This window comes from Lampetra fluviatilis, chromosome 79 (assembly GCF_964198595.1).
Source record: "Lampetra fluviatilis chromosome 79, kcLamFluv1.1, whole genome shotgun sequence".
Classification (NCBI taxonomy): Eukaryota; Metazoa; Chordata; class Hyperoartia; order Petromyzontiformes; family Petromyzontidae; genus Lampetra; species Lampetra fluviatilis.
In genome coordinates, this window is record NC_136353.1 from 1,952,737 (window position 1) to 1,968,125 (window position 15,389).

Here is a 15,389-nt window from a genome sequence, read left to right on the forward strand (position 1 = left end):
GTGAGTGGTGAGAGTGGTGAGTGAGTGAGACGTGGTGAGAATGGTGAGTGGTGAGAGTGGTGAGTGAGACGTGGTGAGAATGGTGAGTGGTGGTGAGTGAGACGTGGTGAGGGTGGTGAGTGGTGAGTGAGTGAGACGTGGTGAGAATGGTGAGTGGTGGTGGTGAGAGTGGTGAGTGGTGGTGAGTGAAACGTTGTGAGAGTGGTTAGTGGTGGTGGTGAGAGTGGTGAGTGAGTGAGACGTGGTGAGAATGGTGAGTGGTGGTGGTGAGAGTGGTGAGCGTGGTGAGTGGTGGTGAGTGGTGGTGAGTGAGACGTGGTGTCAGTGGTGAGGGGAGTAGCGGCTCACTCTCTCCATCTCGCTCACCGGGTGAGCATCGCTCACCACGTGGTCACGTGTCCGTGCCGAGGATGTGATGCTGATATGGAATAAAAACGAATCCATTGTGAACCTGATGTGGTCATTGTGAACTCACCAACCCACTCACCCACTCACTCACTCACTCACCCACCCACCCACTCACCCACCCACTCACCCACCCACTCACCCACCCACTCACCCACTCACTCACCCACCCACCCACCCACTCACTCACTCACCCACCCACTCACCCACTCACTCACCCACCCACCCACTCACTCACTCACCTACCCACTCACTCACCCACTCACTCACCCACCCACCCACTCACTCACCCACTCACTCACTCACTCACCCACTCACTCACCCACTCACTCACTCACCCACCCACCCACTCACCCACTCACTCACTCACCCACTCACTCACCCACTCACTCACTCACCCACTCACTCACCCACTCACCCACCCACTCACTCACTCACCCACTCACTCACTCACTCACCCACTCACCCACCCACTCACTCACCCACCCACTCACTAACCCACCCACCCACTCACCCACTCACCAACTCACCCACTCACCAACTCACCCACTCACCCACCCACTCACTAACTCACCAAGTCACCCACCCACTCATTCACCCCACCCACTCACTCAACCACCCATCCACTCACTAACACACACACTCACCCACTCACCCACCCACTCACTCAACTACTCACCCACCCACCCACTCACTCACTCACCCCACCCACCCACCCACTCACCCACTCACTCACTCACCCACTCACTCACCTCACCCACTCACCCACTCACCCACTCACTCACCAACTCACCCACCCACCCACCCACTCACCAACTCACCCACCCACCCACTCACCAAGTCACCCACCCACTCACTCACTCACCCACTCACTCACCCACTCACCCACCCACCCACTAACCCACTCACTCAACCACCCACCCACTCACTAACTCATCCACTCACCCACTCACTCACTCACCCCACTCACTCACCAACTCACCCACCCACCCACCCACTCACCAACTCACCCACCCACCCACTCACCAAGTCACCCACCCACTCACTCACTCACTCACCCACTCACTCACCCACTCACCCACCCACTAACCCACTCACTCAACCACCCACCCACTCACTAACTCATCCACTCACCCACTCACTCACCCACCAACTCACTCACCCACCAACTCACTCACCCAGCCACCCACTCATCCACTCACTAACACACACAGACACACAGACACACACATGTACACACACACACATGTACACACACACATGTACACACACACACATGTACACACACACATGTACACACACACACAGACACACACATGTACACACACACACAGACACACACATGTACACACACACACATGTACACACACACATGTACACACACACACACAGACACACACATGTACACACACACACATGTACACACACACACATGTACACACACACATGTACACACACACACAGACACACACATGTACACACACATGTACACACACACATGTACACACACACACAGACACACACATGTACACACACACATGTACACACACACACAGACACACACATGTACACACACACACATGTACACACACACATGTACACACACACACAGACACACACATGTACACACACACACATGTACACACACACAGACACACACACACAGACACACACATGCACACACACACATGTACACACAGACACACACATGTACACACACACATGTACACACACACAGACACACACATGTACACACACACAGACACACACATGTACACACACAGGAAGGGTGTTCGTGAGGTGACAAGAAAATCGCCTTCCGTGAATTATCTCACAGCGGAAGGTCCGCTGGCACACACACACACAGACACACACACAGACACACACACAGACACACACACAGACACACACACACAGACACACACACAGACACACACACAGACACACACACAGACACACACACACAGATACACACACAGACACACACACAGATACACACACAGACACACACACAGATACACACACAGACACACACACAGATACACACACAGACACACACACAGACACACACACACAGACACACACACAGACACACACACAGACACACACACAGACACACACACACAGATACACACACAGACACACACACAGATACACACACAGACACACACACAGATACACACACAGACACACACACAGACACACACACAGACACACACACAGACACACACACAGACACACACACAGACACACACACAGACACACACACAGACACACACACAGACACACACAGACACAGACACACACACAGACACACACACACACACAGACACACACACAGACACACACACAGACACACACACACACACAGTCACACACACAGACACACACACAGACACACACACACAGATACACACACAGACACACACACAGATACACACACAGACACACACACAGATACACACACACAGACACACACACAGATACACACACAGACACACACACAGACACACACACAGACACACACACAGACACACACACAGACACACACACAGACACACACACAGACACACACAGACACAGACACAGACACACACACAGACACACACACACACAGACACACACACAGACACACACACAGACACACACACACACAGTCACACACACAGATACACACACAGACACATACACAGACACACACAGACACACACACAGACACACACAGACACACACACACAGACACGCAGACACATACACAGACACACACATAGACACACACACAGACACACGCAGATACACAGACACACACACCACAGACACGCACACAGACACACACAGACACACACACACACAGTCACACACACAGATACACACACAGACACACGCAGATACACAGACACACATACACAGACACGCAGACACACAGACACATACACAGACATACACATAGATACACACACAGACACACACACACAAACACACGCAGTCACACACTGTCAGACACACGCAGACACACGCAGACACACACAGACACACACACAGACACACGCAGTCACACGCAGTCACACACACACAGACACACGCAGACACACACACACAGACACACACAGACACAAACACAGACACACGCAGATACACAGACACACACACACAAAGATAAAGACAAAGATCCCCCGTGTAGCCTTAACAGACTGTAGGGGCAAGTGCTGTTAGCGAGCACCTATGAAGGCCGGAACGGTACACGAGGGGGTGGGTGGCCAGCACCACGCCGGACCGCCTTTCACAGACACACAGACAGACAGACACACACAGAGACAACAACCGCCGTTCGCCACTAAGTGGCGGTGACGTCACCACGACGCTTGTGCCAGGCCACGTGCACCTTTAGGCCACGTGAAGTGTTGAACGCCCGCTGGCAGGAGGTCACGGGGCAGACCCAGCAGGTGCCACGGGTCGACTGACCGAGATGACTGGCTGATGCACCACCTGTGCCCCCTACTGTGCCAACTTGCTGTGCTTTAGCCACCCGGCACTCCGCTCGTTGTTGTGAGCGTCGCTCCTCCGCCCTCCGTTGTTGTTGGAGGGCGACTGCCTCCAACTGCCCAGTAGCGTCCTTCACGAGCCTCCTCCACTGAGGCCGATCTTGACACCGCTGGTACCAGTCATCGGCAAGTCCACTCAGCTCCACGTCCTCCTGTACCACATCACTCCATCTCTTCTCTAGCCCGTGTCACTCACCCACTCACCCACCTACTCACTCACTCACTCACCCACCCACTCACCCACTCACCCACCCACCCACCCACTCACCCACCCACCCACCCACTCACTCACCCACCCACTCACCTCACCCACCCACTAACTCACCCACCCACTCACCCACCCACCCACCCACTCACCCACCCACTCACCCACCCACTCACTCACCCACCCAACCACCCACCCACCCACCCAACCACCCACCCACCCAACCACCCACCCACCCAACCACCCACCCAACCACCCACCCACCCAACCACCCACCCACCCAACCACCCACCCTGGCTGGGCATGCGGTATATCACCATCACCACCACCACCATCATCATCACCATCACCACCACCATCACCACCATCACCACCACCACCATCATCACCATCACCACCATCATCACCACCATCATCACCACCATCATCACCACCACCACCACCATCATCACCACCACCATCACCACCACCATCACCACCACCACCATCACCACCACCATCACCACCATCACCACCATCACCACCACCATCACCACCACCATCACCACCACCAGTGTGTAAATGAAGTTGTTTATTTACCATCATGGCAGAACAGGGTGATGCATGAATCGAATCTCACCACCATCGCCGCCATCATCATCATCATCAACAACAACATCACCACCATCACCACCATGGTCTGATTCCTCTCCCTGCTGCCCCCCCACCCCCCCTCCCTGCTGCACCCCCACCCCCCCTCCCTGCTGCCCCCCCACCCCCCCTCCCTGCTGCCCCCCCACCCCCTCATCCTGCTGCCCCCCCCACCCCCCCCCTCCCCCCCCCTCCCTGCTGCCCCCCTCCCCCCTCACCCTGCTGCACCCCCACCCCCCCTCCCTGCTGCCCCCCCACCCCCCCTCCCTGCTGCCCCCCTCCCTGCTGCCCCCCCACCCCCCCTCCCTGCTGCACCCCCCACCCCCTCACCCTGCTGCCCCCCTCCCCCCCCCTCCCTGCTGCCCCCCCACCCCCCCTCCCTGCTGCCCCCCCACCCCCCCTCCCTGCTGCCCCCCCACCCCCCCTCCCCCCCCTCCCTGCTGCCCCCCCGCCCCCTCACCCTGTAGCCCCCCCCGCCCCCTCACCCTGCTGCCCCCCCACCCCCTCACCCTGCTGCCCCCCCGCCCCCTCACCCTGTAGCCCCCCCACCCCCTCACCCTGCTGCCCCCCCACCCCCCCTCCCCCCTCACCCTGCTGCCCCCCCGCCCCCTCACCCTGCTGCCCCCTCACCCCCTCACCCTGCTGCCCCCCCACCCCCCCTCCCTGCTGCCCCCCCACCCCCTCACCCTGCTGCCCCCCTCCTCCCCCCCCTCCCTGCTGCCCCCCTCCCCCCTCACCCTGCTGCCCCCCTCCCCCCCCTCCCCCCTCACCCTGCTGCCCCCCCCCCGCTGCCCTCTCAAACAGCAGCAGGAGCTCGTAGTGAGGGGTGTGGGGGAAGAGATCCACAGCGGCCGCTCTGATTGGTCGGAACGGAGGCCCTCGCATCCGATTGGACGGCGCCCGGCAGAGACTGGGGGGGGGGTGGGGGGGTGGGGGGGTAGGGGGGTGAGTGGGTGGGTGGGTGGGTGGGTGGGGGGGTGAGTGAGTGAGTGGGTGGGTGAGTGAGTGGGTGGGTGGGGGGGTGAGTGGGTGGGTGAGTGGGTGGATGAGTGGGTGGGTGAGTGGGTGGGTGAGTGAGTGGGTGAGTGGGTGGGTGAGTGGGTGGGTGGGTGGGTGAGTGGGTGGGTGGGTGGGTGAGTGAGTGAGTGGGTGAGTGGGAGGGTGAGTGAGTGGGTGGGTGAGTGAGTGAGAGGGTGGGTGGGTGGGTGAGTGGGTGGGTGGATGGATGGGTGGGTGAGTGGGTGGGTGAGTGGGTGGGTGAGTGAGTGGGTGGGTGGGTGGGTGAGTGAGTGGGTGAGTGAGTGGGTGGGTGAGGGAGTGAGTGGGTGAGTGGGTAAGTGGGTGAGTGAGTGGGTGAGTGGGTGGGTGGGTAAGGGAGTGAGTGGGTGAGTGGGTGGGTGGGTGAGTGGGTGAGTGAGTGGGTGAGTGGGTGGGTGGGTGAGTGAGTAGGTGAGTGAGTAGGTGAGTGAGTAGGTGAGTAGGTGAGTAGGTGAGTGAGTGGGTGGGTGGGGGGGTGAGTGGGTGGGTGGGTGAGTGGGTGGATGAGTGGGTGGGTGAGTGGGTGGGTGAGTGAGTGGGTGAGTGGGTGGGTGAGTGGGTGGGTGGGTGAGTGGGTGGGTGGGTGAGTGAGTGAGTGGGTGAGTGAGAGGGTGAGTGAGTGGGTGGGTGAGTGAGTGAGAGGGTGGGTGGGTGGGTGGGTGAGTGGGTGGGTGGATGGATGGGTGGGTGAGTGGGTGGGTGGGTGAGTGGGTGGGTGAGTGAGTGGGTGGGTGGGTGAGTGAGTGAGTGGGTGAGTGAGTGGGTGGGTGAGGGAGTGAGTGGGTGAGTGGGTAAGTGGGTGAGTGAGTGGGTGAGTGGGTGGGTGGGTAAGGAAATGAGTGGGTGAGTGGGTGGGTGGGTGAGTGGGTGAGTGAGTGGGTGAGTGGGTGGGGTGGGTGAGTGAGTGAGTAGGTGAGTGAGTAGGTGAGTGAGTAGGTGAGTAGGTGAGTAGGTGAGTGAGTGGGTGGGTGGGTGAGTAGGTGAGTAGGTGAGCGAGTAGGTGAGTAGGTGGGTGAGTAGGTGAGTAGGTAAGTGTGTGAGTAGGTGAGTAGGTGAGTAGGTGAGTGAGTAGGTGAGTAGGTGAGTGAGTGAGTAGGTGAGTAGGTGAGTAGGTGAGCGAGTAGGTGAGTGAGTAGGTGAGTGAGTAGGTGAGTGAGTGAGTGAGTGAGTGGGCGAGTGAGTGGGTGGATGGGTGGATGGGCGGGTGGGTGGATGGGCAGGTGGGTGGATGGGTGGGTGGGTGAGTAGGTGGGTGAGTGAGTGGGTGAGTAGGTGAGTAGGTGAGTGAGTAGGTGAGTGGGTGAGTAGGTGAGTGAGTAGGTGAGTGGGTGAGTGAGTGAGTAGGTAGGTGAGTGAGTGAGTGAGTGGGTTAGTGAGTGGGTTAGTGGGTGAGTGAGTAGGTGAGCGAGTAGGTGAGTGAGTAGGTGAGCAGGTGAGTAGGTGAGTAGGTGAGTAGGTGAGTGAGTAGGTGAGTGAGTAGGTGAGTAGGTGAGTGAGTAGGTGAGTAGGTGAGTGAGTGAGTGAGTGAATAGGTGAGTGAGTAGGTGAGTAGGTGAGTGAGTAGGTGAGTGAGTAGGTGAATAGGTGAGTGAGTAGGTGAGTAGGTGAGTGAGTAGGTGAGTGAGTAGGTGAGTGAGTAGGTGTGTGAGTAGGTGAGTGAGTAGGTGAGTAGGTGAGTGAGTAGGTGAGTGAGTAGGTGAGTGAGTAGGTGAGTAGGTGAGTGAGTAGGTGAGTAGGTGAGTGAATGAGTGAGTAGGTGAGTGAATGGGTGAGTGAGTAGGTGTGTGAGTAGGTGAGTAGGTGAGTGAGTAGGTGAGTAGGTGAGTGAGTGAGTAGGTGAGTGAGTAGGTGGGTGAGTAGGTGAGTGAGTAGGTGAGTGAGTAGGTGAGTAGGTGAGTGAGTAGGTGAGTGAGTAGGTGAGTAGGTGAGTGAGTAGGTGAGTAGGTGAGTGAATGGGTGAGTAGGTGAGTGAGTGAGTAGGTGAGTAGGTGAGTGAATGGGTGAGTAGGTGAGTGAGTGAGTAGGTGAGTGAATGGGTGAGTGAGTAGGTGTGTGAGTAGGTGAGTAGGTGAGTGAGTAGGTGAGTGAGTAGGTGAGTAGGTGGGTGAGTAGGTGAGTAGGTGAGTAGGTGAGTGAGTAGGTGAGTAGGTGAGTGAGTGAGTAGGTGAGTGAGTAGGTGAGTAGGTGAGTGAGTAGGTGAGTAGGTGAGTGAGTAGGTGAGTAGGTGAGTGAGTGAGTAGGTGAGTGAGTAGGTGAGTAGGTGGGTGAGTAGGTGAGTAGGTGAGTGAGTAGGTGGGTGAGTAGGTGAGTAGGTGAGTGAGTAGGTGTGTGAGTAGGTGAGTGAGTAGGTGAGTAGGTGAGTGAGTGAGTAGGTGAGTAGGTGAGTGAATGGGTGAGTAGGTGAGTGAGTGAGTAGGTGGGTGAGTAGGTGAGTAGGTGAGTGAGTAGGTGAGTAGTGATCTCACTCGTTGAAGTTGCTGGAGGCACTTCGTGGGTTGCAGGAGACGTAGAGGAGGCGGCCCACGCAGACAGAGCGGCGGAGAGCCTGTAGCACTTTGACCTCTACGCTCACACGGTGAGGGTGAGTGGTGAGTGGTGAGGGTGAGCGGTGAGGGTGAGCGGTTAGTGGTGAGGGTGAGTGGTGAGGGTGAGTGGCCTGTACCACCTTGATCTCTACGCTCACACGGTGAGGGTGAGTGGTGAGTGGTGAGGGTGAGTGGTGAGGGTGAGTGGTGAGCGGTGAACGGTGAGTGGGTTGGTGAGTGGGTGGTGTGTGGGGTGGTGTGTGGGGTGGTGAGTGGAGTGGTGAGTGGGGTGGTGAGCGATGTGGGCGAGCGGATGAGCGAGTGGGTGAGCGAGTGGGTAAGCGAGCGGGTGAGTGAGTGGGTGAGCGAGTGGGTGAGCGAGCAGGTGAGCGAGTGGGTGAGCGAGCTTGTGAGCGAAGTGGGTGAGCGACTCACGCAGGCCAGCGCGTGGTGAGCGAGGGGGTGAGTGAGTGGGTGAGTGAGTGGGTGAGCGAGGGGGTGAGTGAGTGGGTGAGCGACATGGTGAGCGTGGGGGTGAGCGAGTGGGTGAGCGAGTGGGTGATTGAGTGGGTGAACGAGTGGGTGAGCGAGTGGGTGATTGAGTGGGTGAGCGAGTGGGTGAGCGAGTGGGTGAGCGAGTGGGTGAGCGAGTGGGTGATTGAGTGAGTGAACGAGTGGGTGAGCGAGTGGGTGATTGAGTGGGTGAACAAGTGGGTGAGCGAGTGGGTGAGCGTGTGGTGAGCGAGCGGGTGAGCGAGCGAAGTGAGCGAGCAAGTGAGCGAGCGGGTGAGCGAGCGGGGTGAGCGAGTGGGTGAGCGAGTGGGTGAGCGAGTGGGTGAGCGAGTGGGTGAGCGAGTGGGTGAACGAGTGGGTGAACGAGTGGGTAAGCGAGTGGGTGAGCGAGTGGGTGAACGAGTGAGTGAGTGATTGAGTGGGTGAGTGAGTGGGTGACCAAGTGGGTGAACGAGTGGGTGAACGAGTGGGTGAGCGAGTGGGTGATTGAGTCGGTAAACGAGTGGGTGAGTGAGTGGGTGATCGAGTGGGTGAGCGAGTGGGTGATTGAGTCGGTGAACGAGTGGGTGAGTGAGTGGGTGATCGAGTGGGTGAGCGAGTGGGTGATTGAGTCGGTGATCGAGTGGGTGAGCGAGTGGGTGATCGAGTGGGTGAGCGAGTGGGTGAGCGAGTGGGTGATCGAGTGGGTGAGCGAGTGGGTGAGCGAGTGGGTGAGCGAGTGGGTGAGCGAGTGGGTGAGCGAGTGGGTGAGCGAGTGGGTGATTGAGTGAGTGAACGAGTGGGTGAGTGAGTGGGGTGAGCGACGTGGTGAGCGTGGGGGTGAGCGACTGGGTGAGCGAGCGGGTGAGTGAGTGGGTAAGCGAGTGGGTGAGCGAGTGGGTGAGCGAGTGGGTGAGCGAGTGGGTGATTGAGTGGGTGAACAAGTGGGTGAGCGAGTGGGTGAGCGAGTGGGTGAGCGAGTGGGTGAGCGAGTGGGTGAGCGAGTGGGTGAGCGAGTGGGTGAACGAGTGGGTGAGTGAGTGGGTGAGCGAGTGGGTGATTGAGTGGGTGAGCGAGTGGGTGATTGAGTGGGTGAGCGAGTGGGTGAGCGAGTGGGTGATTGAGTGGGTGAGCGAGTGGGTGAGCAAGTGGGTGAGCGAGTGGGTGAGCGAGTGGGTGAGCGAGTGGGTGAGCGAGTGGGTGATTGAGTGAGTGAACGAGTGGGTGAGCGAGTGGGTGATTGAGTGGGTGAACGAGTGGGTGAGCGAGTGGGTGATTGAGTGGGTGAGCGAGTGGGTGAGCGAGTGGGTGAGTGAGTGGGTGAGCGAGTGGGTGATTGAGTGAGTGAACGAGTGGGTGAGCGAGTGGGTGATTGAGTGGGTGAACGAGTGGGTGAGCGAGTGGGTGAGCGTGTGGTGAGTGAGCGGGTGAGCAAGCGAGTGAGCGAGCGGGTGAGCGAGTGGGTGAGCGAGTGGGTGAGCGAGTGGGTGAGCGAGTGGATGATTGAGTGGGTGAACGAGTGGGTGAACGAGTGGGTGAGCGAGTGGGTGAACGAGTGGGTGAGCGAGTGGGTGAACGAGTGGGTGAGCGAGTGGGTGAGCGAGTGGGTGAGCGAGTGGGTGAGCGAGTGGATGATTGAGTGGGTGAACGAGTGGGTGAACGAGTGGGTGAACGAGTGGGTGATTGAGTGGATGAGTGTGGGGGTGATTGAGTAGGTGAACGAGTGGGTGAGCGAGTGGGTGAGCGAGTGAATGATCGAGTGGGTGAGCGAGTGGGTGAGCGAGTGGGTGAGCGACTGGGTGAGCGACGTGGTGAGCGTGGGGGTGAGCGTGGGGGTGAGCGAGTGGGTGAGCGAGCGGGTGAACGAGTGGGTGAGCGAGTGAATGATCGAGTGGGTGAGCGAGTGGGTGAGCGAGTGGGTGAGCGAGTGGGTGAGCGAGTGGGTGAGCGACGTGGTGAGCGTGGGGGTGAGCGAGTGGGTGAGCGAGCGGTGTGAGCGAGTGGGTGAGCGAGTGGGTGAGCGAGTGGGTGAGCGAGTGGGTGATTGAGTGGGTGAACGAGTGGGTGAGCGAGTGGGTGAGTGAGTGGGTGAGCGAGTGGGTGAGCGAGGGGGTGAGTGAGTGGGTGAGCGACATGGTGAGCATGGGGGTGAGCGAGTGGGTGAGCGAGTGGGTGATTGAGTGGGTGAACGAGTGGGTGAGCGAGTGGGTGATTGAGTGGGTGAACGAGTGGGTGAGCGAGTGGGTGAGCGAGTGGGTGAGCGAGTGGGTGAGCGAGTGGGTGATTGAGTGAGTGAACGAGTGGGCGAGCGAGTGGGTGATTGAGTGGGTGAACGAGTGGGTGAGCGAGTGGGTGAGCGTGTGGTGAGCGAGCGGTGTGAGCGAGCGAGTGAGCGAGCAAGTGAGCGAGCGGGGTGAGCGAGTGGGTGAGCGAGTGGGTGAGCGAGTGGGTGAGCGAGTGGATGATTGAGTGGGTGAACGAGTGGGTGAGCGAGTGGGTGAGCGAGTGGGTGAACGAGTGGGTGAGTGTGGGGGTGATTGAGTGGGTGAACGAGTGGGTGAACGAGTGGGTGAGTGTGGGGGTGATTGAGTGGGTGAACGAGTGGGTGAGCGAGTGGGTGATCGAGTGGTGTGAACGAGTGGGTGAGTGTGGGGGTGATTGAGTGGGTGAACGAGTGGGTGAACGAGTGGGTGAGTGTGGGGGTGATTGAGTGGGTGAACGAGTGGGTGAGCGAGTGGGTGATTGAGTCGGTGAACGAGTGGGTGAGTGAGTGGGTGATCGAGTGGGTGATCGAGTGGGTGAGCGAGTGGGTGATTGAGTGGGTGAACGAGTGGGTGATTGAGTGGGTGAACGAGTGGGTGAGTGAGTGGGTGATTGAGTGGGTGAACGAGTGGGTGATCGAGTGGGTGAGCGAGTGGGTGATTGAGTGGGTGATCGAGTGGGTGAGCGAGTGGGTGATTGAGTGGGTGAACGAGTGGGTGATCGAGTGGGTGAGCGAGTGGGTGATTGAGTGGGTGAACGAGTGGGTGAGTGAGTGGGTGATTGAGTGGGTGAACGAGTGGGTGATCGAGTGGGTGAGCGAGTGGGTGATTGAGTGGGTGAACGAGTGGGTGAGTGAGTGGGTGATCGAGTGGGTGAACGAGTGGGTGAGTGAGTGGGTGATTGAGTGGGTGAACGAGTGGGTGAGTGAGTGGGTGATTGAGTGGGTGATTGAGTGGGTGAGCGAGTGGGTGAGCGAGTGGGTGAGCGAGTGGGTGAGTGAGTGGGTGATCGAGTGGGTGAGCGAGTGGGTGAGCGAGTGGGTGATTAAGTGGGTGATTGAGTGGGTGAGCGAGTGGGTGAGCGAGTGGGTGAACGAGTGGGTGAGTGAGTGGGTGATCGAGTGGGTGAACGAGTGGATGAGTGAGTGGGTGATTGAGTGGGTGAACGAGTGGGTGAGTGAGTGGGTGATTGAGTGGGTGAACGAGTGGGTGATCGAGTGGGTGAGCGAGTGGGTGATTGAGTGGGTGAACGAGTGGGTGAGTGAGTGGGTGATTGAGTGGGTGAACGAGTGGGTGAGTGAGTGGGTGATTGAGTGGGTGAGTGAGTGGGTGATTGAGTGGGTGAGCGAGTGGGTGAGCGAGTGGGTGAACGAGTGGGTGATCGAGTGGGTGAGCGAGTGGGTGATTGAGTGGGTGAACGAGTGGGTGAGTGATTGGGTGATTGAGTGGGTGAACGAGTGGGTGAGTGAGTGGGTGATTGAGTGGGTGAACGAGTGGGTGATCGAGTGGGTGAGCGAGTGGGTGATTGAGTGGGTGAACGAGTGGGTGAGTGAGTGGGTGATTGAGTGGGTGAACGAGTGGGTGATCGAGTGGGTGAGCGAGTGGGTGATTGAGTGGGTGAACGAGTGGGTGAGTGAGTGGGTGATTGAGTGGGTGAACGAGTGGGTGAGTGAGTGGGTGATTGAGTGGGTGAGTGAGTGGGTGATTGAGTGGGTGAGCGAGTGGGTGAGCGAGTGGGTGAACGAGTGGGTGATCGAGTGGGTGAGCGAGTGGGTGATTGAGTGGGTGAACGAGTGGGTGAGTGATTGGGTGATTGAGTGGGTGAACGAGTGGGTGAGTGAGTGGGTGATTGAGTGGGTGAACGAGTGGGTGATCGAGTGGGTGAGCGAGTGGGTGATTGAGTGGGTGAACGAGTGGGTGAGTGAGTGGGTGATCGAGTGGGTGAACGAGTGGGTGAGTGAGTGGGTGATTGAGTGGGTGAACGAGTGGGTGAGTGAGTGGGTGATTGAGTGGGTGATTGAGTGGGTGAGCGAGTGGGTGAGCGAGTGGGTGAGCGAGTGGGTGAGTGAGTGGGTGATCGAGTGGGTGAGCGAGTGGGTGAGCGAGTGGGTGATTAAGTGGGTGATTGAGTGGGTGAGCGAGTGGGTGAGCGAGTGGGTGAACGAGTGGGTGAGTGAGTGGGTGATCGAGTGGGTGAACGAGTGGGTGAGTGAGTGGGTGATTGAGTGGGTGAACGAGTGGGTGATCGAGTGGGTGAGCGAGTGGGTGATTGAGTGGGTGAACGAGTGGGTGAGTGAGTGGGTGATTGAGTGGGTGAACGAGTGGGTGAGTGAGTGGGTGATTGAGTGGGTGAGTGAGTGGGTGATTGAGTGGGTGAGCGAGTGGGTGAGCGAGTGGGTGAACGAGTGGGTGATCGAGTGGGTGAGCGAGTGGGTGATTGAGTGGGTGAACGAGTGGGTGAGTGATTGGGTGATTGAGTGGGTGAACGAGTGGGTGAGTGAGTGGGTGATTGAGTGGGTGAACGAGTGGGTGATCGAGTGGGTGAGCGAGTGGGTGATTGAGTGGGTGAACGAGTGGGTGAGTGAGTGGGTGATTGAGTGGGTGAACGAGTGGGTGATCGAGTGGGTGAGCGAGTGGGTGATTGAGTGGGTGAACGAGTGGGTGAGTGAGTGGGTGATTGAGTGGGTGAACGAGTGGGTGAGTGAGTGGGTGATTGAGTGGGTGAGTGAGTGGGTGATTGAGTGGGTGAGCGAGTGGGTGAGCGAGTGGGTGAACGAGTGGGTGATCGAGTGGGTGAGCGAGTGGGTGATTGAGTGGGTGAACGAGTGGGTGAGTGATTGGGTGATTGAGTGGGTGAACGAGTGGGTGAGTGAGTGGGTGATTGAGTGGGTGAACGAGTGGGTGATCGAGTGGGTGAGCGAGTGGGTGATTGAGTGGGTGAACGAGTGGGTGAGTGAGTGGGTGATTGAGTGGGTGAACGAGTGGGTGAGTGAGTGGGTGATTGAGTGGGTGAGTGAGTGGGTGATTGAGTGGGTGAGCGAGTGGGTGAGCGAGTGGGTGAACGAGTGGGTGATCGAGTGGGTGAGCGAGTGGGTGATTGAGTGGGTGAACGAGTGGGTGAGTGATTGGGTGATTGAGTGGGTGAACGAGTGGGTGAGTGAGTGGGTGATTGAGTGGGTGAACGAGTGGGTGAGTGAGTGGGTGATTGAGTGGGTGAACGAGTGGGTGAGTGAGTGGGTGATTGAGTGGGTGAACGAGTGGGTGATCGAGTGGGTGAGCGAGTGGGTGATTGAGTGGGTGAACGAGTGGGTGAGTGAGTGGGTGAACGAGTGGGTGAGTGAGTGGGTGATTGAGTGGGTGAACGAGTGGGTGATTGAGTGGGTGAACGAGTGGGTGAGTGAGTGGGTGATTGAGTGGGTGAACGAGTGGGTGATTGAGTGGGTGAACGAGTGGGTGAGCGAGTGGGTGATCGAGTGGGTGAGCGAGTGGGTGATTGAGTGGGTGAACGAGTGGGTGAGTGAGTGGGTGATTGAGTGGGTGAACGAGTGGGTGATTGAGTGGGTGAACGAGTGGGTGAACGAGTGGGTGAGCGAGTGGGTGATCGAGTGGGTGAACGAGTGGGTGAGTGAGTGGGTGATTGAGTGAGTGAACAAGTGGGTGAGCGAGTGGGTGATTGAGTGGGTGAACGAGTGGGTGAGTGGGTGATTGAGTGAGTGAACGAGTGGGTGAGTGAGTGGGTGATCGAGTGGGTGAGCGAGTGGGTGAGCGAGTGGGTGAGTGAGTGGGTGATCGAGTGGGTGAGCGAGTGGGTGATTGAGTGAGTGAACGAGTGGGTGAGCGAGTGGGTGAGCGAGTGGGTGAGTGAGTGGGTGATCGAGTGGGTGAGTGAGTGGGTGATTGAGTGAGTGAACGAGTGGGTGAGCGAGTGGGTGATTGAGTGGGTGAACGAGTGCGTGAGTGAGTGGGTGATTGAGGGGGTGAACGAGTGGGTGAACGAGTGGGTGAGTGAGTGGGTGAGCGAGTGGGTGAGTGAGTGGGTGAGCGAGTGGGTGAACGAGTGGGTGAGCGAGTGCGTGAGTGAGTGGGTGAGCGAGTGGGTGAACGAGTGGGTGAGTGATTGAGTGGGTGATTGAGTGGGTGAACGAGTGGGTGAACGAGTGGGTGAGCGAGTGGGTGATTGGGTGGGTGATTGAGTGGGTGAGCGAGTGGGTGAGCGAGTGGGTGAGTGTGGGGGTGATTGAGTGGGTGAACGAGTGGGTGAGCGAGTGGGTGATTGAGTGGGTGAACGAGT

General features: G+C 58.5%; 1 protein-coding gene across 1 annotated transcript in view; it reads right to left on the minus strand.

Moving 5' to 3' along the window:
• Positions 1 to 391: 391 nt before the first annotated feature.
• TRMT2A (tRNA methyltransferase 2A) overlaps positions 392 to 15,389 on the minus strand; it is a 29,042-nt gene continuing 14,044 nt past the window's right edge. Inside the window, exons 10-12 of the mRNA XM_078884220.1 lie at positions 8,286 to 8,382; positions 5,575 to 5,692; positions 392 to 418 (exon numbers count right to left, since the gene is read on the minus strand). Coding sequence (XP_078740346.1) covers positions 392 to 418; positions 5,575 to 5,692; positions 8,286 to 8,382 — 242 coding nt within the window. The remainder of the gene's footprint in view (positions 419 to 5,574; positions 5,693 to 8,285; positions 8,383 to 15,389) is intronic.